The 24596-nt window shown below is 37.1% G+C and overlaps 2 protein-coding genes across 3 annotated transcripts; one reads left to right on the forward strand and one right to left on the reverse strand.

The window, feature by feature from the left end:
* Positions 1-108: 108 nt before the first annotated feature.
* LOC137722729 (YTH domain-containing protein ECT4) lies at positions 109-6030 on the forward strand. Of its 2 annotated transcripts, none has more exons than XM_068461804.2 (8): positions 109-515; positions 925-962; positions 1068-1140; positions 1645-1718; positions 1812-2183; positions 3030-3560; positions 4105-4317; positions 5064-6030. In XM_068461804.2, the coding sequence occupies exons 1-8, from the start codon at positions 473-475 to the stop codon at positions 5523-5525; spliced, it is 1806 nt and encodes a 601-aa protein (XP_068317905.2). In that variant the 5' UTR covers positions 109-472; the 3' UTR covers positions 5526-6030. The 2 variants fall into 2 exon arrangements, with proteins under 2 accessions (XP_068317905.2, XP_068317904.2); XM_068461803.2 differs by having other exon boundaries at positions 114-515; positions 1068-1242.
* A 544-nt stretch (positions 6031-6574) lies between these two features.
* On the reverse strand, positions 6575-24399 carry LOC137722728 (uncharacterized). Its single transcript, XM_068461802.2, has 27 exons — positions 24201-24399; positions 23776-24102; positions 23623-23682; positions 23428-23520; positions 22650-22878; positions 20613-20719; positions 19926-19988; positions 19201-19301; positions 18727-18821; positions 18585-18605; positions 17807-17902; positions 17583-17703; positions 17280-17423; positions 16929-17125; positions 16124-16392; positions 15175-15276; positions 13597-13773; positions 13335-13523; positions 12720-12961; positions 12465-12611; positions 11405-11621; positions 9352-9480; positions 9124-9240; positions 7951-8025; positions 7690-7869; positions 7402-7461; positions 6575-7142 (listed from the first exon to the last, which is right to left on the reverse strand). Exons 1-27 carry the CDS (start codon positions 24204-24206, stop codon positions 7068-7070), a joined length of 3639 nt encoding a protein of 1212 aa, XP_068317903.2. The 5' UTR covers positions 24207-24399; the 3' UTR covers positions 6575-7067.
* Between the last annotated feature and the right edge of the window lie 197 nt (positions 24400-24596).

Genomic DNA, 24596 nt, shown 5'->3' on the forward strand with positions numbered 1-24596 from the left:
TTTGTGAAAAAAAGTAAGTGGGATTAAATTATATGGAAAATAATTTTTGTAGACATTTTTCTTATTCTATACGCTTCTTTATTTAATTCTATTCTAGACCAGAACAACAAACCAAAATTATGTTAGAAAGAAAAATAGTATGCAGATATTACCTTCTAAATATAATTAGCCCGTGATTAAATCATAAACTAAACGAGCCTAAACCAATTATCCCACCAAAATTCAAAAGGACCGCCTTAATCGGAAAGCCAAATTAATATAAAATTGATTAATTACAACACCCAAATGAAATCGTCCAGTCCTCTTTCTCTCCTGTCACAAAACCTAAAACCCTCCCTTATTATTTTTCCCTCTTTTCAAAACACCAAAAACCCCTCTCTGTTTCTATCTCCCCTCCAACATTTTCTCTTTGTTTTGAAATTTTCCTTTCGTCGGAGCTGCTTCTCTTCTTATAGATCCCTATCTTAGATATATGGACAAGCATCAAGGCGACCAAGATCGGATCGTCTCCACTGGTATCTCTTGTTTTTTCCAGTTTTTGTTTTTTGGGCGGAAATGTTTGATGTTCTGTGTCTACTTGTGTTTGGTTGTTTGTTGATATTCAGTAAGAATTTCTGGGTCGGTGTTATTTTCTGTCATTCACGTTGATTTTGGTATTTTCCAGATTAGTTTGATTTAATGAGAATTCTTTGATGGTTGATTTAATGAGAATTCTTTGTTGGTCCGCTGCCAAGTATAGTTTGCGGAATGCATTATATTTCAGGTCACTATTCTCGAAAAATTTATGGTGTTTCCTGTGTTTTGGTTGAATTCTGGATCCCCAAACCCTAAGATAGGGTTGTTTTGTTCCGTGGTGATGTTTTTGTTGTGTCTGTGCTTCTATTGTTCATCTGTTATACTGAACATCTGCAATTCCGGGTGCAGGAGAGAGACCTGTTAAGTCAGATATCTTGAAAGAGCAGGTAGTTGGTTGTATATTCATTAAGAATGTTGTATCTGTTTATTTATTCCTATGTATTCAAAGGCTTGGGTAGCTGTATTTTATTGATTTTGTAATTTATATTCAGCCACTTTTGCCCGAAGATGAAAGAATAGTTTCAGCGAATCCTTCTCCAGCTGCAGTCATCATAGGGCCTTCAGGTGATGTTACACAACAACCCAAGTCTTCAGATGTTAGTGGAGCACGAAGTACCCCCCATCTGCTTAATTTGTATTCATCTCATGAACGGAACATTTATGGTGGTTAGTTTGTTCACCTTTTTCTGCTGTCTTTGCTTTAGGAACATCAGGATCAGCTAAATAGTAGTGGTTTGACGTTAGCTATAGTCTGATTCCCATAAACCCTCAAGTGTTGTGACAGACATTGCACTTGCACGTTAATCAAATTCTGAACTTTTGTTTCTTTCTCCAGGAGTTCATGATGTAGTGGTTTGATGTTAGCTGTAGTTTGATTCATGTGAACTCTTAGTGTTGCTTCTTTCTCTGTGGGATTTCATGAACTATGTTTTAAATGTCATGATTCTTTTTGGTGTTCCCCATAAGAAATAAAAGCTCTTGGTAATAATGACAATGTTCTGCCACTCTTCTCATAGCATATAATTAAAGTTGTAAGGATTCAGATTTCAAAGTTCCGTCTGTTTTCAGATTATGGCAATAACACTGGTACTTGGGATGGATATTCTCCATATAATGCTGATGGAATGCATGTTTTATCACCAGTGAGTATACCTTCACTTGTGCAATTCTTCTGAATCTCTGATTTCCTTTTGAGCCAAACTTACCTGTGGTTTATTTTTCTGTTGTCTTTTCAGGTCATCTACAATGATAATCCCTCTCTTCTGTTTCACTCTGGTTATGGCTTCAATCCCGAAATTGCATATGGACAGTATTCACCAGTCGCTACTCCTTTGCCTTCTGTAATGGTAGATGGCCAACTTTATTCTACACAACAGGTCCCTTTCTCTCCATCTTACTACACCCAGCCATCTGAGTTGATGACATCAGAAAGTAGTAGCACTAGCACTGACAACATGGGCTATGGGCCAGGATCAGGTTACATGGTAAATTATGGATCATTTAGTGGAGATCTGTCCGGACATCTTGGTTCTAGTCCTTTAGCATCGGCAACAATTTATTCTCCACCAACGGGCATTTTTGGGTCATACGAACACAATGCTGGGCAGGTTTGTTTTCTTTTTAACTTCATTATATTAATTCCTTGATAAAGAGTTGTTCGTAGACTGGAAGAACTGCTATAGTGCTACTAGTACTGTTGTTAGAAATCAAAAAACACATACAACTTTGGTCATACTTATATGTTAAGTATAGGAGGCATGCTTTTATGTTATGGTCAGCACCATAGTTATAATTCCCATGTGCTTGGTGATCAGAATACTACTTTTGTATTTATAAAAGGCATATAGTATCATTGCACCCACACTGGTGGTACATATTTACGTGTTTTTGGTGTAATTCAAGATTTCAGAGATATGGCACGTTAATTAGATTACATTCTTTTAGTCTTGTTTTTCCCCTTCTCTTTTGAGGTGGGAATTTTGGTAGTTTTTTGTCATCCTTGGATATCATTTGGACTCTTTCTTCCTAGAAATATGGTAGAGGTTGAAACACGTTGTGGTACGAAAAAAGATTATGTGTCAAAGGGTCATTGCAATTGGTGTATGACTGTTTTTGATAGGGTCTTAGTTACTCATACTACTAGTCGGATAAGACAGTGCTGCCCTTCCATGAGTCAATTCTTGAATATTTGAAATGCTAACCATACTTTGGGGTCATTCCTACTATCATCTCTTTGAAGGCTCATAAGATTTGGCATATTATCTCTAATTGTATCTCAGTTTGGGTTTTATAACTAAAATGAAATCTATGGACTCTGTTGATTATTTTTTGTTTACTCTAATGTTTATGCATATCAAGTGTTGAATTTCCTTTTTAAAGTTGAACCATTGCCATGCCAACTTGATGCACTTTTTATGGGGATGACTAAGAGATAATCTATGATTTACTTTCAGATTTCTCATCAACAGAGACCAATGCATGGATATGGATTGGTTTCAAGTTCCTTTGGTGGACGCTATCCTCCTGGTAGTTCTTATCAGAGCTCAAACTCTGGTGGTGCTTCATATTCATTTGGTAATGACCAGAACCGACCAAATGTTGACAAGGCCAGAAGAAGAGAGAGGGACTGGGATTCAGTTTCCACTTATAATAATTCACATGATATCTTCAATGACCGCAATCACGGACCAAGGGCTTCGAAGATGAAGGGAAAGAGCACTTCCGACCAGAGTTCTTCATCTAGTGTTAGGAAAATGGATCTATCTGCTTCTGGAATTAACCTTGATTCATTGAACCGGCTAGATTTTGTCACAGAATATGAGGATGCAAAATTCTTTATCATTAAGTCTTTCAGTGAGGACAATGTTCACAAAAGTATTAAATACAATGTTTGGGCTAGCACGCCTCATGGAAACAAGAAACTTGATGCTGCTTATCATGAGGCAAAGAAAAAAGGCAGCTGTGCAGTCTTCCTATTCTTTTCGGTATGCTTCTTTGATAACTTTTAGAATCTGTCCCTATCTTCCTACCTGTTTGAGCAACAGGGCTGAGGGGGTCCTAGTTGAAAGTGGGTGGGTATATGATTGGTATCGGCGTCACAAAGCATTAGGTAGAATGATTGGGTGTTGGTGCCCATAAGATCCAGGTGATAACTAAAAGTTTTAAGTGGCAATCTCTCTTTGAGATTCATTCAGTAATATAAACCATGCAAATTTCCATATATGTCATTCCTTGGACCTAATAACTGTTTGCTAAAATGCTTTTGTGGTTTCAAGTGGTTTCTCTGTTCACCTTTTTTCTTTTAGGTGTAGTCAACTAAACCTGCTACAGAATATTGTTATGTATTCCTACTAGACGAAGGGAATAAACTGACTTTCATGTTCTTTTCTGTAGAAACACTATAGGTGCTTACAAGAAATTTGTTGCTTGTGATAAAGTTATTCTATATTTGTTGGTGATATGATCTAAACTATATGCTCTTTAGTTTTGGAATTTCTCTTAGATTTTGTTGGTTACAACTCACTACAGGTTAATGCTAGCGGACAGTTTTGTGGAGTAGCGGAAATGGTGGGACCTGTAGATTTTGAGAAGGATGCTGATTACTGGCAGCAAGATAGGTGGAGTGGGCAATTTCCGGTTCAGTGGCATATTGTAAAGGATGTTCCTAACATTCGGTTCCGTCACATTCTACTTGAAAATAATGATAATAAGCCTGTCACGCACAGTCGAGATTGTCAGGAGGTAGCATATCTTTCTCCATCTTTGTCACTTTCATTAAAATTCCATTTTCATTTACAAACAAAAAAAGTTTAGATTTGGTGTTCAATTATGCATGGTCAAGAATTATTTGGGTTTTGCGGCCACTATGACCCTAGAGAAGCCCTAGGATACCGGATTTGTGATTTGTGATTTTCAACTATGCATGGTCGTTTATTATTTTATTTGTGATTTTAAGATTAGATCACTAGACTGGAATTTTGTATACTTCATGTTCATTCTTAAAGCATGATGTATTGGATGACGTTTTCTTGAGTTTTATTTAGGAGTTGCCTTGTCCTCTCAAAACCTTTCAAGTGGGTGAGCCATGTTGGGTTTGTCTTGTCCAAATAATAAACATGCCAAGTTTGAATTGGCGTTGAGAAGGCTTATTTGAACCCATTTAGAATCTAGATGTAATTGAACACCCTTAGGTCTTAACTAATGGGTCGACCATAAAAAATCACTTCCCAAACTATTCTTTGTTTATCCATTATTTCTCTATGGGTTACATGTGGTCTAAAATCTCTCTTGTATGAAGTGATCGAAACATTAATCTTGTGTGTAGACAGTTCACATGTATTGCATTCAATCTATTTCCTTTTACCTTGTTGTCTTAGTTTAAGTTTGGCTCTTATGTTGCTTTCAAATAAAAAAAAGTTTGGTTCTTATGCGGATTCAGAGCTTACATCTGACTTACATTTTATTTCTTGATGGTGAAACATTCTTAGGTGAATCTCAGACAAGGTATTGAGCTGTTGAAAATTTTCAATGATTTTGATGCACGAACATCTATTATAGATGATTTTGAATTTTATGATGAGCGGGAAAAATCCTTGAAGGAAAGGAAAGTTAAACAAGAAGCTAGTTCAACTACAGATGCTTCTGATTCAGTTGCCGTTGATTCTGTTAATGAAATTTCCAATAGTTTTGATCAAGCCCTGGAGTTGAAAGGAAGTAGTAGCAAAGTAGTAGCAGAAACTGAACATGACATTAGCTCAAAAACAGATGCTGCGTCAGTTATACTTGAACATGTTTCCTCCGTGGACCAAATATCTGATAACTTATCTCAAGTATTGCGGTTGGAAGAGGGTGACAAAGAATTAGCTCTGTCATCTGAAAGTAGTAAAGGTGTAGACGACAGCAAGTCAATTGACAGGAAGGCAACAGTAGTATCAACTACTAGTGCTTAGGCATTTTAGGCATGCATGCGGCGACAACAGTGTACTTTTGTGATGTTTAAGAGTAGTTCACTCACTGGCAAAGTATGAGGTGGTAATTTTGTCATCTCAAGCAGTCAGGATGCAAGCTGACTCCGTTTTTAACCTTTTTATCTTTCCAGAGAAATTAGGCGGTACTCCGAGCGGGCATGCCTGGCAGGAAGGCTGTTTGATTTTGTATTTGAAGCTCATTTTGTGTTTCTTCTCGTTGTAGGGTTAGAATTAGGTTGTTGGTTTTGGCGATGTGGTGAATGCAATGCAGGTTGTATCCGTATACTATTGTCCGCCTGTCCGTCTGAGATGCTTTTTAGTGGTTGTAATTTTAGGGTTGTCTTACTGGTTTTCTGCTGGCGGCTCGACTGGGTAACGGAGGAAGAAGAATCTGTCGTGTTACCCCTCCATTTGGATTTGGGATTGGGAGGTTGATCAATCGATAAAAGAATGAATGAATTCAGAAAATGCATTTACTGTTACACAAGATTTCTTTTTTCATTATCTGACCCATGTGTGGAGAATGCTTAAAAAAAACCGTGTGGGATTTAATGGTTTGGTCTTTGGTGATCTGGTAACATACTGAACATGTTTGATAATATGCAGCAAGTAACAATTATGCACGAACTCATGCAAAGAAGACCAACACCATGGGTTACATCTGTTTCCTGCCGAGCAAACCATACTCCAAACAAATTTATGCAAAAAACATTATTTGCCCAAATGGGATTTCCAAGCCACTCGCTCATTCGTACCAACTAGACTCGAGCAAAATGACTCCTGGGTCCCACCACGAAGACAAATTGAAGAAATTAGAATCCAACTAGGTGTACTCAAGGAGAACAACTTGTACCTACCGCCATGTGGCGTCCTATGCTAATAAAATAAAGACATGGACAAAAACTTCTTACACGTCTTTATTTCATTGAGACAGAATGCCACCGTGAGTTGTTCTCCCAAGTGGAGACTCAAAACTCACCAAATCAGTAGCAAATGAACAGTTCTCAAACGGGCGAGTTAAACAGAGAAAATGTGGAAACCTCCAAAATCTATAGCAGCATCTGGTAACAAAAATTACATCCATAAAATGTGTGAATACAATAGCCATTCTATTCTTCTGGTTACAGCCAAACAAACAAGGAACCTCTCCCTCCAGTATAATATATTGATTCATTCTACCCCTATACTATTATACATACGTACGTACACGAGTAGACAAGCAACCGATACAAACAACACTCTCGGTGATATTCGACCAAATACTGCCTCTGTTTCTTTTAGTTACAACATCAAAACCTCAGCCGAGAAAAGGTCAAGGAGAACGAACACAAGTTAATACACTATTGATTCTTCAGGGAACTCCCCCACAGCTCAAACTATTAATGTATTTGGACACTCAAGAAACTAGACGCTGAAACTTCCAATATTCGAGCAGCACCGTGACTTCTCAAAACCAGACGGCCATGTAATAAGGCTGTGCAGAACAACAAAAGAGGACCAAACCTTGCTTGTACAATCTGTAATTCAAGACTGATTAACGTAAAGGACGGGGACCAGCCCAGCCATTTTTCCATCCCTCCCAGGGCGTTTCTTCTTCACCTGTAATGAGTGAAAATGCACATTAGCAACAGCCATGAATACAATATCTTGCCTCACCAGCAAGCCAACATCCCTTCAAAGAGTAACTAGGGAGAAAAATTGCTCCATTGAAAATGTGACGAAGCAAATTGTTTTTTTTTTGTCTGGGACAGAAAAAAGTGATTTACTTGCTTCCCAGATATAGGAGTACAGAAACACGAAAACGAATTTTCCTTTTTCTTTTTGTCTTTATTTTATCCTATTCTCTCTGTACACTTACATAAAACCAGCCATCCACTTCGTACTCTATTACAACCTCTTCTCCTGCTGTTAAATTTAGCTGCATGGACAGAAAACTCATGTCAATCACCTCCATATTTCCTTTGAAACTGCTCAAAATGTCTTACTGAAAAGACGGCAATAGTAGATGCATCAAAAACAAGAAACTTAATCCAGTAAACTTATGTATCATTTCACACAATGCTTGCTGTAACGTTAGGAATGATACACCCTTAGGTCATAAAACACAACTTTAAGGCCAAGACCTAATCACTACGAGTTCACTTACCTCATCATCTCCACCAGCAGTGAAGTCATAAAGTGCCGTTCCATTTTGAGGATTTCCAGAAGAAGTACGTTCGTCATCTTCAGATCCAAAACTCTGGGATCCACGCCCAGCTAACGGATTCTCGAATGACTCGTATCTTTGTGTGGCAGGTGATGAGTATGGCGGAGGCTCTTCTCTAATCTGGAAAGAAATAGGAGAATTACAATTCTGACAGAATCATAAGGGGAAAAAATAGCTAGAAGAGAGGCCACGAGCACTAACTGGAGATCCTAAACCCTCACTGAATGAGGGACCCCCTGTAGATGGATTGCTAAATCTGCTCCCTCCAGACCTCTCCTGTTACAAATGATTAATTCAACAAAAAACTAAATCCGAAATACTAGGAGATATAGAGTATGTTTAAGAACAAATATATAATCACCCAGTAATTTTCTGGACATCAATCAGGCAATATGTTAGTTTGGGTGAAGAACATATTTGATCTTAGTTCTTATAAATCAGAATTGTCAATCAACCCTTTGCGAGACACTATGTCAGAGAATGACCCTAATCACTAATCCTCAGTTTTGATTTTTCAGACACAAAAAGTACAAATTTAGAATTCAGGTGCTTCTTTTGTTTTGTTCTTGAAAAATCAAAAGCACATTTTTGTACAGATTATAACATTATACAACTGATCAAACGTTCATGTACAAATTTTAACCACATATCTAGGATTGCTTACATGCCTCATATCTAGACAATATTTAAATCAATTCTTCATGAGCTCCAATTACCATTTCATACTATGTGCACTAGCTGCGGTCCATACTCCACCAAAACACCGCAAACTAATAAATTTTAGTAGAATTTGAAAAAATTGTCAACCAAAAGAAATTTTACAAATTAAAAAAGCTAATTGGTCCAGACCTAATCCATTTCTCTCCCCCTCCTCCATTAGTTTCCAAGACAAAAAGAACTGTCTATCAGATTAGGTCACCAAGATTATCAAGAATTGCTCAAACACAGTTTATGAGGCAGAGGGGTAAATGTGAAAAGTGAATAATTCAATATTACACTCCCCCAGCCTGATTCAAAAATTAAATCTTAAAGACAAAGGCTACACTTCCATGGAGTCAGGATTGTAACAATTTCATGGTATGTATATAGTCAGTACCAACAAAAAATGGAACAACAAATTTAGCATAAATTTACTAATGACCCTTCTTAGCATATGGTGATTACTGCAAGATCGCTTAAAGTATCTTGCCACCCTTTTATTTGCCCAGTTTTTATTGTTTAAAACTTAAGAACTAGGCACTTCATTAAAGTTCTAGAGCCTAAAAAACCAATCCTAGTACAATTGTACTAGAACCTTGGCAAATGCAAACAAAGAAGCACAAGTTTATAAAAGAAACCAAAATAAAACTTTAACTTGACCAATGCATCTCATACCGGTCGTGAACTGAAAAGTGAAGGGTAGTTCATTCCACCAAAGTGAGATGATATCGAAGTTTCAACTGATCCTGTTGATTCTGGGGAAGATGTCCCAGATGACCTCGCATCATCCTCCTACATGTCAAAAGAATAATCAGCAACAACCTCCTCATTCTATACATGAAAACTCCACCTCTATTACATTTAATGCAATGCCATCCGAGGAACGTTATGTAAAACACATACCTCCAGCTCTGAACTCTCTAAAAGGGTCTTTGCCCACAAATCATCATAACTAACTGAAGGCCTCGAGATTATGTTTTCTTCATCAACATCAGGAGCATCAGTTCCAGCACCAGCAAGAAATTCATTAACCTAACAGGAAGTAGAAGTGAAATGATCATCCATTCAAAATGGATCAAGTTATAGTTATACTGTAAGCCAACGGTGCATGCAAGTTAAATACAAAATTAATGATAATTGAGCCCAAATTCCTATTTTCTATATGAAGAGCTTGAATCAACACTTAAAAGCTCTGAAAAATATCATTTAGCTGACAAATACACATGGACCGTACTACAGGAAAAGGGATACCCTTATAAAGCTTAGACAGGGATGCCCAGAAAAGCTAGGAATAAAATTACGTGCCACAATGAAGCCAACTCTTCTTTCTATCATCAAAGATTTTTTTATTCCTTTCCACCACAACACCCAAATAGAGGTCAATACAGCACAGTAGCAGTTCTTCTAAACTCCTTCCCTAAGAAAAACCATTCCGCAAGAACTGGAAGTACCCACTCCAAACAAGAAGTCAGAAGTAACAAACCATACATTTCGGAAGTGAAGAAGAAATGTAAAAGAATATACAGTTGGAAGATTCATCGACACGACTGCACAGACGCACCACTGAAGAGATTATGAAGCTTAGGACCTTTCTCTTTCGAGCCATATCACAGGTATTGATTTTACCATCAAACAGATAAGCAAGAAATTGAAATTTTAGTAGGCACCCAAAACTTTCAAATTACTCTGTAGAGAACAAAGGTGGGAAAGTTTGGATTAGCAATTAACCAAAGAGAACAAAGATGGGAAAGTTTGGATTAGCAATTAACCAAAAAGACATACAAGAAAATGCCTCATGTCGCTGAATAATTAAAGTCTTAAGAAAATGCCTCATGTCACTGAATAATCAAAGTCTCAAGTCTTTGAGCAAGATAAAGACATCAAATCACAAAATTTTACAAATTCCCTCTCTTAAATTCCAGCCGAAAGCTAGATAATAAGATACAACATGGGAAGGATCTTTTTTGAGTTTTGAAAGGCACTAGGCACTAGTCGGGCGACGGGCAGGGGCCTAACGCCTAGGTGTCTAGGCGGTTTTTTTTTTAATTTTAATTATAGGCTTTTTAGCCAAAATGGTCCCTGAGATTTGCATAACTCCTCACTTTGGTCCCTGAGATTTGAAATCAATAGAATTGGTCACTGAGTTTGTCCACCATCAATCATTTTGGTCATTCCGTGAAAAATCTCCATTCAATAAGAATAAAATGACCAAAATACCCTTAGTTTTTGTCAAATCATTTTGGCCTATTGTTTATTAAATTGAGGGTACATTTGTCATTTTGGTCCTTATTTAACACAATTTTGCATGGAAGGACCAAAATGATTGATGATAGACAATCTCAAGGACCACTTCTATTGATTTCAAATCTCAGGAACCAAAGTGACGTGTTATGCAAATATCATGGACCATTCTGGCTAAAAAGCCTTTCTTATATCATAATCACATATAAATAAATGTCTACTTATACTTAAAAAAATACATAATTGTATTGGGATACATAAATTGCAAAATAGAATTACATATGGATTATGAAGTATTAGAATATATTGAAAACATGGGGCACAAGCATATAATGAGAGTTCATCCAAGTATTCAACAAGTCTCTTACTATTAACTAAAAAACAAAGTGCAAAATAATATTTTCTGTCTAAGTGAGAATTGCAACCTAAGCGGGCGCCTAAGCGGGGCGGTGGCCCGCCGCCTAGCACCTAGGCAGGCCTAGGCAATGCTAGGCGGGGATTTTTAGAACAAATAATCTAGAGACCTCCCAAATCTAAATTACATAAATACTGGTAGTTTCAAATTCAGCGTGTGTAAAGCGGCATAAGAGTAAAATGCCAATAAATGTCCCACTTTCATTACGACCAATGCACTTAAAAAACAATTTCACTGTGAAAGTATTCTAAAGACAAACCAAATGTTTAACTTTAATGTTAAAGCAATTAAATCTATTACCCTGCTCATTGCCGGTGCATTGTTTCCTAGCAGTCCGTCATCACCAAGGTTAGCTGCCCAAGCATTTACAAGGTCATCATCAAGCACATCAGGTTCTTCAGCTGTTGGTTTGGAATCATACATAAGATCAGAAATCCCAGTAGCAACTGCTGGATCGCTTAAACCAGCTGACGCACTAATATTGTGCCGCGTGCGGTAGATGTCAATCAGTTTTGCACTGTCATAAGATTGCAAACGGGAATTAAATAAGAAATAAGGGTAGAAATAAGGTGAAACCATACGGACAAGTAATCACACTCATATATATATGAATCCTCTCATAAAATTTTAGATTAAACAATTATTGAGTCATTAACACAAAGAAATGATTTGTGCATAGAAAATAGTTGTAAATTACCCTCACTCTTGAATAATGCTTACACTCCTTAGAATGCTTAGTCAAGGATCATACTAAAATTTTCTTCTATATTCACCTCATAAGTATATGGATAACTAGTTTCATAGTTACTTAACTATATAAATAATATCCTAATTGTATCATGCTAAATATTTTATTTAAGATTAAAAGGTTTCACAACGGAAATTTTTTGCATGTATACATTTTTTTCTGATGCTTCCACCAATTTCTTCAAAACTTGGACTACAAATATTTCCACCAACATCGACAACAACCTTGGTTAATTGGCATGCCAGTTTTGCATGAGAAGAAAGGGCATGGGAGTAATGGGAAGAACAAAAGCTCAATAAAGGGTCTACTTGCTGCAAAATCGTGCCAAAAATGATATTGGATGTTTTAAAAGTTAACCAAAATTGTGCACAATGAAACAAAGAGACGAGACAGAAAAGAGAAAACTCAAGTGAACCACGTTTCATGTTTGAGTAAAGCACTGATCCAAAAGGCAGACATTATTCTTCTGGGAATTTTCTACATGAACTAGACAATTGCATCTCCAATTTTGGAACCAAACTTTATGTATAAAAAAGAGAAGACTTCTTACTCCTCTTATTCTTTCAAATACAACACAAAATAATCATCAAAGCACAGTAAGTGACTCTGTACCTCACGGGCCCCAAAGGCAGATACTTCGCTCTAGGAACATAACAAAACAGTGAAACAAGATCAAGCAACCTTTCATGAGTTTCATATAATTTCTTAAGTTCTTCATCTGTCCACTCCTTATTAGCATTGTCATGGTTGCGTATTTCCCTGATTGCGCAACAACAAACTAACGTGAATACTAAAAAATTGAAACATGTTAGGAAGAAATTTCTTTTATCACTTTTCTTTTCTTTGGGTAAATTTTGTATCACTTACTTAATCAAATCATCTTGTGCTCTATACATCTCATCAAGAATGTTTATCATGGGACTAATTAAAACTCCAAGACCTGTGCCACTAGCTCCTTGATCTTCCCCATTACTGAGATGCATCTCAGAAAATTGGGACTGAACTCCCCCCTGTGCTAACGTGTGCAAAAGTTCATAAATCTGTAGCCTAAACGGCTCACCAGACCTTATTGCCATAGTTGTAAGAGCTTGAGCAGCAATAATTCGAACCTGAAGAACCCAACAGGACCAACAATATATAAGAATCAAACAAGCAGCTGGTGAGTTCACATGTTAACAAATTTGTTTGTACACAAATACTAATGTGAAAGAAGTTCAAAAATATTGTAGAATTAAGAAACAAGATCCCACAGAAAACTGTTTTACTCCTGCATCCATAACAATGTTTTAACTACCATTCCCATCGTTCCAATGCTTTCGAAATCATCCCTCAACAGATCATTACAATCCTTAACTGTGATTGCCAGACCCATGCTAGTAAGGGCAGGTTGACCAAAATTTGTATTTAATTCACCCTCTTATCATTCTAAGATAGAGCCAATAACAAACGACAAATGGTTGACACTGAGTTGGAGGTTAATACCTCCCAGCTGCCACTGAATGCGCACCTCTGAAGCCTAGTCAATGCACCAGCAAGAGTAGGATTACGAGAACTGGCAGCAGCAACCATTTTATCTGCATCTAACATCATCAATGCAGTACCAGGAGGGGTTGCAGATTCCCAAGCATATTCAGAAGCAGCATAGTTTGCATTTTCTCCAAGAAACCATACCTAACAATACAATTACTCAGCAATAAAGAGAAAAGGAAATAACAAAGAACCAACTGATTAAACAAATGCTTACTGCTGCTTGTACTAATCTCTGTAATGCGAGAGCTGACTTTGGATCGGACGCAGATACCATATCTACCGATGTGAGGCCCAACATCGACCCAGGTTGTGGTGGTGGTAAATCAAGAACTATGGTAACCGCTTCTAATGCAGTGTGTTTCCCATCCGGACCAGCTCCAACAAGACAGGTCTGAAATTGCAAAGGGTCCATAGTAACAATCAATCAAAACAATCACATATACAAGATGTCAACGACCTAATAAACAGTGCTTCCACCGAAGATTTCAGTATAAGCAAGTTGTTAAAGGAAAGGGATACCAAGGATAACTAATGTAAAATGGAGACAGTCTTTCAACTCTTCAAGAGGTAGAAGAGGGTACTAAATCCAAAAGGTTGACTGAAAACAGAGAAACAGAACTGGGATAGAGAAAAAGTACAAGACCCAGCAAAGTATAAAATACAGAAAAATAAAGGGAGAGGGAAAGAATAACATTCAGGTTTACAATATGAACAACATAAACAAGATTCAGTTCCACTTCACTTCTTTCTTGAGAAGAAACATTTTTCGGCACAAACTCTGATGTTACAAGCGGTGGACAAGAGTCCAGTCTTAAGTACAAAAAACAACCACCAGAGCATGCCAACCATTCTCACTACCTAAACACCTAACCAACTGCCTTTCAATCCAACAAAACAGATTAAAGATTTACACAGCTAAAAGCACGTCACACAGATGCCCAGTTCCACTTCATGGACCCCATCTATTTTTTCATAAGAAAATAACAAAGAACACTAGCTATAACCCATTTAATAATAATGGGCCCTGGCTATTAATTACTAACTCCGCCACATGCCACCTTGCACTGCAATATCATTGCTACGGTGGTTACCAGGTTACCAGACTAAATCATTAAGAAAGGAAAATAGAAAGAAAATCCTCACTTAACAAGTCTGTAACTGTAAGAATGGACTGAATGGTATGCCTCTCACTTAGGTTCAATTTTTTTGGGATGAAACACAAACTTTATTAAGAACAATCTGTACAAAGAGTGGGGTTGCACCAGAAGTCCATTTTAATATTTAAAGTATTTGTTAAACTACCTAAAAGAAAAACCTCGAAACAAAGAAGAAAAAACAGAGTATTCCAAGTTCTTAACTGAAATTAGCACACAGCTGACTTCCAATCTCACTAGATATGTTAGAGAAAGAAAGGTCCTTATATTCTGATGTAACCGCCTACTTGAATAATCCAACTCAGTTTACCTCTCTACACAACTCCATCACAAATTTAAGGCTAATAGACAATGCAGGGGGTATATAATCTGCAATTTCCCTGAAGGAGTCATTTATTAAAAGAAAAAAAGAAGGTACCCACCATGTCATCATACACCACTCAAGCCCATAAAAGTAAAAACAAACATCAAAACAAAAAAGTACGAAATATACTGACTGACTAGTCACATACGCAAGCAATGGACAAACATACGGAACCATAGACTTTACAATAAGGAATGCAAGATAAGGACAAGAAATACAGAATTACATTTTAGAAAGATAAGAACTACATATAGTGAGGTTTAAAGGAATTTACCTTCCACAGCAGCTGTAATACATCAGCATCAATCTTGCCTGGAACTTTAGTTGCAAAGATCCTTGCGATTTCAAGAAGAGTTACAGCCATATCTGGAGTTGCCTAAGAAAACAAATTAAGAACTTATTTAGACTTGATAACTGGCATGCACAACACTAAAGAAATTAAACAAAACCCTAACGTGGGAAATTTGGCAATAGAGTCATCTTAGAGATCTTTGTCCATTATCGATTCTACTGCCAGTAAGATTAATTGGACATGGTATGGTTAACCCCACTTCCGAACATCCCATCCTACTACTAGTGCTCCATACTTTTATTTTCAAAGTTGAGTAAAACAAAATATAGTCTAAAATGCAAAATCCGACAGAAAAATTTGATGATTTCGTGGTCATGTATGGACTTGATGTTCTTCTGATCCACTTTGATTTGAGGTTTTGTTCTCTTTGATTTTTTCTTGATTAAAATTAACACATCAAAATGATATTCTTAACACAGCCTCGTACCTTTTTCAATAAATTTTCCAAAAACTAACACGTATTTTCTTTATTTTGTAGAAAAGATCCAACTTTTTAAGTGGTCCGCCCCAACTCTCCCAACCAAGGGTCCAGTTCTCATCATCAAAAGAACAAGATATAGTAATGTATAACCAAAAACATTACTATTAAAACAAAAGTTTTTACTCTTTAGACGCAAACTACCATGATAAGCAGCGGGAAACAAGATGGAAGTAAGCTAAAATATGCAGGCGTATATAAGTTAAAATCAGATTTTGGCCATATACCTTTCCTCCTTTTATCGTCTGATTGAGGAGCAGCAGTTGGCTAGAATTGGGTAAGAATTATCTTTACTGTTTGGATTTATATATATATGTACATTGTTTCTCCTACACATATCGACTTCCAAACAAATGCCATTTACAATCAAATTCTTTATTGTCAACTACATACCTTAAAACGAGCGTGCAAAGTGAGTAAAATGTCATTCAATAGAGTAGCTGGCCAAGATGGATCAGAAAGCTCTGATGCAATAATAGATTCTAGTTGATCAAACGAATCATGGGGGCTTTGCATCCAGATCAGCGCCTTAATTACCATTGCCCGAACATAAACACACTCACACGCCACAGTTGTCCTCACAACTTCCATCAACGAAGCTAACAAACTAGCAATTGTATCCTTTCCACCTACTCCAGCAGATAAAGAAGTTCTGCGAATACCTATGTGAAAAGAAAAAGAAAAAGAACAGTGAAATAACTTCTACGGGTTTCTTCTCCTTTAAAAAGAAAACATTAACAGGTTTCAGGACATCGCATTCATTGGATTTGCCTTTTTTTTTTTTTTTTTTTGAGCATTTGTATTGGTAATCCACAAGACAAATATATAATATTTAACTTGCTGTTTGTTCCTCAACAACCACAGCAAAGAGACAACATAACTTTATCAGTTCTCCACTGCCTCTGTACATTTGTTCAATAAAGAAAAAGTCCAACAACAAAAAGTCTTACTAGTCACTCCAAAAAGAACCCGCACCTTAGTTTTCCATTAATGATAATTTCAGCTCAAATGTATTGCAACAAAAATGAAATATTTCCAGTGACTAAAATAAAGCTGCAAAATCAACACCGCATACATATCTCAAAAGACCATTCATTTTTTGTGCTGCCAAGAATTAATAAAGATGCTATGGAAGACATGAAGCAGCAAAAAAAAGGTTGAAGGATTCTTGTCAAAAATAAAATGTAAAAAGAATTACTTTCAGGATGTGAAGTTTCATTACTATCTGAATCCTGTGAATCGAGGGTCTCGGAAAATGTATTAACATGCACCGTTTCATCTATATCCTGTATGCCTACAGAAAATGCAGCAGCCCGACTTTTCCCCATCTCCTGCACAACTCTTGCTGCAGCATGGAGTACTGGCCTAGAGAAACTGCGGAAAGAACTCTCCAACCTGAAAAGACCAGATGGATTAAAACAATCTCATTTGAAAACCTGAGAAACCAGACTCCTGTATATGAAAATCTGCTTTGAAAACAACCATAATTTTCAGCTCATTTTGATATCAAAATGAACGAGACAGACAGAGATAAAAAAAATCCTTAAACCTTCTCATTACAAGTTTAATAAGTGGTTGTGGACGCCTTGTCTTCTGAGATTTATCTTTAGAGGAATCTTTTACGGAAGGTGCTTCTGGCAACTTGAGAATTTCCCTAGTTAATCGGTACCATCCAGCAGCTCGCTCTTCGGAACTACATTATGGAAGGGTAAGCTAAAAAATTTATATATAAACAAATGTAAGAAAACTGATATCCAAGTAAATGAGTAGGTGGGTAGAGCTCTAGTTATACAACCACCTACCATCCATTATAACTATGAAGTAACAAAATATAAAAGGAAGGTATAAACACCTCTCTGCGTTATCGTGTTTTCCTAATATACATAAGATTGCCTCAAAACAGACTCTTTCACTGGGATCCAGGAGAAGTTGATAAAGCACAGAATTGAACTGAGATCTAATATCAGGCCTCTCTGTAGATGTAACATTAAAAAAAAAAAAACATATAGCATAAATCATACAACTTGTCAGGAAACAAATGCATCAAATAGAGAAAAAAAATGAAGATAGAGTTACCATCCAAAGCTCGAGCTCTAGAAATTGTATAGCACAACCTCGCTAGAGCAACTCTAGCAAGAACATCATGCAAATGGAGGACATCCTGCAAAGCCCCTGATATATAGAAACAAGCAAGACGCCACAAAATGCAGTAAGAGAAATGATTTAGCATATTAAGATAACAAACTAACATTATAATTTGACTTCGTAGACAAAAAAGCTATCCGATTGGCATTAAACCAGATATGTCCAGAAACCATTTTATTCACAAAATTCATAGTAAACAGTAAAACATATAGAAGAGGAGAGGGGGTTTCTTCAGGGCTCGAGAGAGGGGTTCATTCGAATAGAACAAGTCTTATTTTTCTTTCATTTTCATAGTAAAACAGAATAAAAATAAGGTGCCAAACATAAATATCAGATATCTAATCACTTTTATTAAGTATTAACTCAGCTCTAGTTGCTAGGACTGACCCTGGCTCAAACTATAAGCATTGTCTTTTGCCATGACAATAATTAGACACACACACACCGTCTCAAACTAAAAGCATTTCCTTTTTCCATGATAATAGTTAGGCACACGAGTCAACAAATCAGATGGAATATTTAAGTGCAAACCCTGTACTCTGAACTAGGAATAAAGCCAAGATTTTTAAAACGTTTTGCTCTCAAATTTGGCATCAAACTAGAAATGTTAAAACTAAACTTTTTTAAATATCATACATGCCACTTGGAACAGCAAACTCTTCATTAATAAAACAGTAAGAGAATAAGACAACAAAATTAGAAAGAATACCTCCAGGCTCTGCATGTTTCCCTGCATAAAGGTAATAATTTGCAAAGCATTAGAAGCATAAACACTACCAATGGTTAGTTATATAATTACACTGTAATCACAAGTAAACACAAAGCTTTGAAAGGTTAAACTTTTCAATAACCTAAGCCCATTGCAACTGCATAAGGATCTTTTGTAGATAGCTCAGACAGAATTTCCAAGGCATGCCTTACAGCAACAGGATCAGCAAAGGAAACCCTGAAGTGAAACACAAATTTTTTTTACTTAGAGAACCAATTTCATAACACAGGCAGAATTTCTAAAGATACCCCAGTAATCATGAAGTAGGTAACAAAATCAAATCAATGTTGCCAGTTTAAGGATAAGTAAAACAGATTCAAAGCATAAAAAGGACATGAGAAAAACAGAAACTGAAAATATAAAGATAAATCGTTCGATCGTAACAAAGTTCTCCAACTCAAACTCATGGATTGTGAAAATACATATATGACAACAAAAATTCCCCACAACATGGATATGTTCCACGTGGAGTTTATAAGAAAATTGATTTAGAAAAATATTCCCAAGAAAAACTTTAAGCAATAAAAATTAACCAAGATATTGAACGAAAACATACCCTTGAACAGCACGATATAGAAATGCTGGGTTTCCTGGATCCAATGGAAGTCTTCTCAAAGAACTTAGGGCGCCATATTGCAAGTTACTCCGGATGATGAACTGAAGTGGAAAACAAAAATTATTTTAGCTTAAATGCAACAAGTAATCAGCTTAGTTTTGGAGAAACTCATTGACTACCAACTAAGGAACAAGAAAAATGCAGGTGCATAATTGAAGCATTTTTTAGAATTATAGTGGGGATGAACAGATCTCTTGGAGAAAAGTTAGGATCTGAGCATCCTCGTGGGCTCCTCTGTCTCCAGCCAATCAAGTTACATAGCCTTAATAGATCAGGGAGCTGCTGTAGGTTAGTTTTTACATAACCACTTACCCAATAAGGCTTTGCTATATTTCTTCTTGTAGCTTCTTAGTCAAATAATTTCAAAGTAACTCCACTTAGTTTGATTCACTCTAATTTGTAGGGGGGGGGTGATATTTTGAGTGGTTCTTGAGAATTTTTGCCTAGGTTTTTTGCTTAATTGTTTGGTCTTCTCATCTGTTTTGTGTATCTGCTTATTTTCTCAATGCAGTCTTTTAGCAATGACGTGTGAAGTGTGTACACAATTTTCAATAATTTCATAAGAAACAACGCTAATACCACCAAGTAGGGGAATCAACAAACAAATACAACTACAAGCCTGCCAGCAGAAAATAAAAAATAAAAATTGACTAGATGTGATTTACCTCCTTATCGCCACCTTTAGTCCCAAATACACCTTTCTTGCGTTTTTGTGGGCCATCAGCAACCTAGTATTTAATATCCATATAAAACAGGCATTACAATTTGAAACTTACAAGCATTATAGAACCGTCAAATAAGAAGAATATCATCATGAAATCAGAAAAAAAGGGTGTTACACAAAATCTTGATAAATATTCTCTACAGAAAAATTTTGCATATCTACCAAACAATACTTTATTATTATTCTTAAAAGTTAAATCTTATCCAAGGCCATTTCAATCTGCGAGATATCAACCTATATATTGCAACATTAAACGCTGCGGGTAGCATTCATGAACAAACTGTTCACGATGAACAAAAAGACAAGCCCTTTCAATTTTCTTTTGAAATACAAATCCACCAGTCAAACCACATAAGATGTTCAGCCTCACAACCACATTTTGATATTGGAATTTCCTGAATGCATAAACACAGGCAAAAGTAATAGTCATCATCACAACAGAGCTTCATAAACTTGGAGTTCCCTCTTATATATGATCCTTTTGTTCGGCTTTATTTGGTTGGATGGTCAATTTTTGTCGATACTAAATCACTCTTCATTACCAAAAAGAACAACATTCCACAGACAATTCAGACATCAGCCTATAGTAAGAAACATTCGAGTTTATATAAGAGACCCAAATGCATACCTTATCAAGAATGCCAAAGACAATTTCGTACAATTTGGACAATATTTCTGAATTGGTTGAAGGAGCATATGTAAGGGCCTTCAAAGCTTGCAGTCTTCGTGCATGAACTTCAACAAAAAAAATAGTTTACATTAATAAACAGAGCCTATTAACCAAAAAAAATAAACAGAGCCTATATTGACACTTTAGAGATATTGGCAATTACTTTTCCCTTTTTAAGAATGTATTACTTTTTCCCACCTTTTTAAAGAAAACGATACATGAAGAGATATTGGCAATTACTTTTTCCCTTTTTAAGAATCTATTACCGAATTCTCTCCCTTATGTCAGAGCTCATAATTAAAAATTCAAAATACACAGAGAAATCAAGATTGACTACTCAAAAGTATAAACTTTTTAAAACCATAACCCACACAATTAATGTACCAAAAGTAAAGAAACTTTCAAATTCATATGTCAAACCCACTATCTACAATGTGAGAACACCGACACTGGCCTCACATTTTCAAAATTAAGATAGAATTGGAGCTACGGTCCCTGAATTTTAAGCCAATTGGAGCTTTGGTCCCAAAACTGAAAATCCATGACCATTGGTCCCTAAACTTGTCAAAACGAGGAGCATTGGTCCTTTTCGTCAAAACCCCGTTAAATATTCTGTGCAAATTAACTGATTCGAGGGGCAAATAAGGAAAATAAATCACCTGCTCCACCACGACAACATCAGATCTGATCCCAATTAACACCTCAAACCCCCCACCCCTCTTTTTCTAATTCTCTATCCTTTCAGCCATCACTTTCTTCCCTTTGACAATCATTACCACACCCAGCAATTTTTTTTCCACCAAAAAAATGTCTTTATTGGAGGTAGCTTGGTTGACTTTTCCATAGCAGAGAAAGCCATATATAGGTGGAGTTAAGAATGTCCTCAGTAGGGAGTGGAGGAGGACTGCAAATTAGACTTTGGCTTAAAATAATCGGCTGCACTTCATTATTTTCCCCTTAAATCAGCCTCATGTGACACGCAATGGAATATGTAACGGAGTTGAAGAAAAGGACCATTGCTCCATGTTCTAACAAGTTCAGGGACCAATGGTCATTGATTTTTAGTTCAGGGACCAAAGCTCCAATTGGGTTAAAGTTCAAGGATCATTGCTCCAATTTCCTCCAAAATTAAAGTAAAATCAATTAACCTCTCAAAACCTTAATTACAAAAAAGTGCCAGCCACCAGAAAAAGCTGCCATTCCCACCATTCTCAAATGATGACTATACTAAGACTAATAAAGAACAGAAAGAAGTCTAAAGGTTAGTTAAGAAAAGTTAAATTAAACAAAGCACCATACTCTAAATTAAATATATAAGGCTTCATTTGAATGACATTATTTGCATACTTATTTCAAACTCATACACATTCACTAACTTCTGTACCTATAGTTTAATAAAGTTTCTTTCTTTAATAAAATACAATAACAGGCCTACTTCAAGTTAACCCTTCAGAATTTTTACTTTGGTTAACCTAGTACATTTCACATCTGTTTCATATACAGTATACAGACTTCAAATAGATCTAGTGTGCCCTTAGTATGCTGGAACATGGACCTTTGTGCAGTGAGTTCTTTTTAGAAGAAAACATACAACTCTAAACTACTCCAAAAATGGGGCAACCATGACATGCAGTGTTAAAAAGAAGCTCAAAGCATTAGAGCATGTCTAGTGGAAAGGGCAAGGGCCAGGGTGACCTCTCAAAATGTCATTATTCATGAAATATAGCCCTCTCAAAAAAAAAAAAATTGTTCTAATGGTGTGAGAGGCTAGGGGCTAAAAATGTTCAATGGCTAGTTTTCATTGGCTACCAATTTCTTCCTAAGTTGACCCTTCAAGAGCCTTGAGCAAGAGCAGGGGCTAGACTGGCCCCTTGAAGAACCCTGGGGCTAAAAGTTGAGTTTTGTCATTTGGGGCTAAATAATACTTTTTCCTTCTAGTTTGCATGCCTTAGATATGCTCTTATTAAACAAGAATGGTGTAAGAGATAACTCTACATTCTGGATCAGCATTTGAAGCCTCTGTTGTTAGCTGATTTACTATTCTCGGTACAACATCAGCTCTAGTCACCCCTCCACCAGCATCAATGTCAGCTAGCGCATCCCAGTTTGGAGTTGGGATCCCACCACCAGTGCTTACACCTTGTGCGCCATTATCTGATAAAATTCTGGCCAGGTAATAATAGACATACCGCAAAACAGTCTTATCCTCACACTGCTGATTAAGCTGTAGAAAGAACGAAGACTTATCAACAACATTTCTTAGAACCATGCAATAGATTTTTCTACACTATTAAGGATTGTTCTCAAATAAGCTATCCAGAAAATAAAGAGACCTCTGGAGGCACTCTAGCAGACAGAATATTTTTCGAACAGAAAGGCAGAGCTCATATCAAGGCATGGTAATAAACTGTAAACTGTAAAGTCACACTTCTATCTTTCAGGAACCTCCAACCCTCTCCATCATGTTCCTTGTCTATAACTTTAGCTCTAGAAGACATATCCTCCCGGTGGCGCACAATCTCAGAAACCTTACACAACATTTAGAACTACCCCACAAACGGCCGCTCACACACGGAAACTAAGATTAAGTTCCAACATTGAGAATTCACAATGTCAGGCCAAACGAATTGATGTGCTGAGTATTTTGTGTACATAAATATGTGCTAATAGACATGATAGAGTAATCAAAACTCAAAAGAATCCCAATTGAAAATAGCATACCATATGTAGAAGGAAAGTTTTCGCAAATAGCATGTAAAAGAGAGAAACATACCATGAGAAGGGAAGGTGCGACCGAAGGGTCAACAGAATTGTACACGGCAAGCTTGGGAAAGACGTGATTCACTAACTGCTTCTGGGAGCTTTTCTATTAACAATGAACAAGGTATACAAATGAATAATCAAACATTTTTTGAAAAATTATTGAACAAGAGTTAAGTGAAAACTGAAAATATGGGAAATGGTTTACTTGATCGGATGCAGCAGCTAATTCGTGAATGCTCCTCGTCAGTTGCGCATACGAAACAGGCTGCAATTCCACATTACCATTACTAAACAATTTGAGAACGATAAAAAAAGAGGGGGGGAGGTGGGGTTTGGTTTTTGGGGGATTGGTTTGGACCTTCTTCTGCTTCTGCTTGTGCTTCTGGGGCATGATGCTGTTCATGTTGATGTTGGTGCGTACGGGATTCAGCGCAGCTTTAGCGGCAGATATGGTGTCGTTTTGGATCTGCATCAGCGACGCCCTCTTCGACCTTTTCTCGCCGGCTGGCTTCCCCAAAGCTGTCGGAAGACCGGAGGAGCTGCTGCTTTTCGGTGGCGAAGCCGCATAGCCAGAAGACTGAGCCGGCTGAGTCGACGCCAAAGACGACGTCGTTGTGGAGGCGGAGGCTGATACTGTGGATGGGTCCGCCGTGATCAGATCCATCAGCGTCATGCCTGACGAGTCCTGAGGAAAAAGCGCCATACGTTTTCAAATTGATAGAATCAAAATTACGAAATTATGAAGGTCTGGAAGTGAGAATGGATCTCGGGATCAGGACTTACCGCCATAGCTAAAGCTATTGCAATCGCAGACAGAGAGGGAGAGTGAGAGACTCAGAAGGATGGCTTCCGTTTTTAGCTTCGGCTTCAGATCTTCTGTAGCGGACAATTGCGGAAAAAAAAAATTGCCCACCTCTTAAGCGCAACTCCACCCCATGTGAATCCCCTAGGAGATAGTCCAATTAATCCCCTCCCTTCCCCACCCAAAACCCAGTCCACCCCTCTCTATCCACTGGGCTACGAGGGGAGCCCAGTTTGGCAACCAGGCAATTATCCACTGACCCAATATCCAGCTTCTTTTTCTTTCTTTTTTGCGCCAAGCGCGTAGGAAACACCGCGAGTAAGCACACGTTCCTAACAGATGCAAAGCGGGGGCCCTCTCTGATAGGCGCACTTAAG

This window comes from Pyrus communis, chromosome 4, assembly GCF_041283825.1.
Source record: "Pyrus communis isolate YQ-2024b chromosome 4, ASM4128382v1, whole genome shotgun sequence".
NCBI lineage: Eukaryota > Viridiplantae > Streptophyta > Magnoliopsida > Rosales > Rosaceae > Pyrus > Pyrus communis.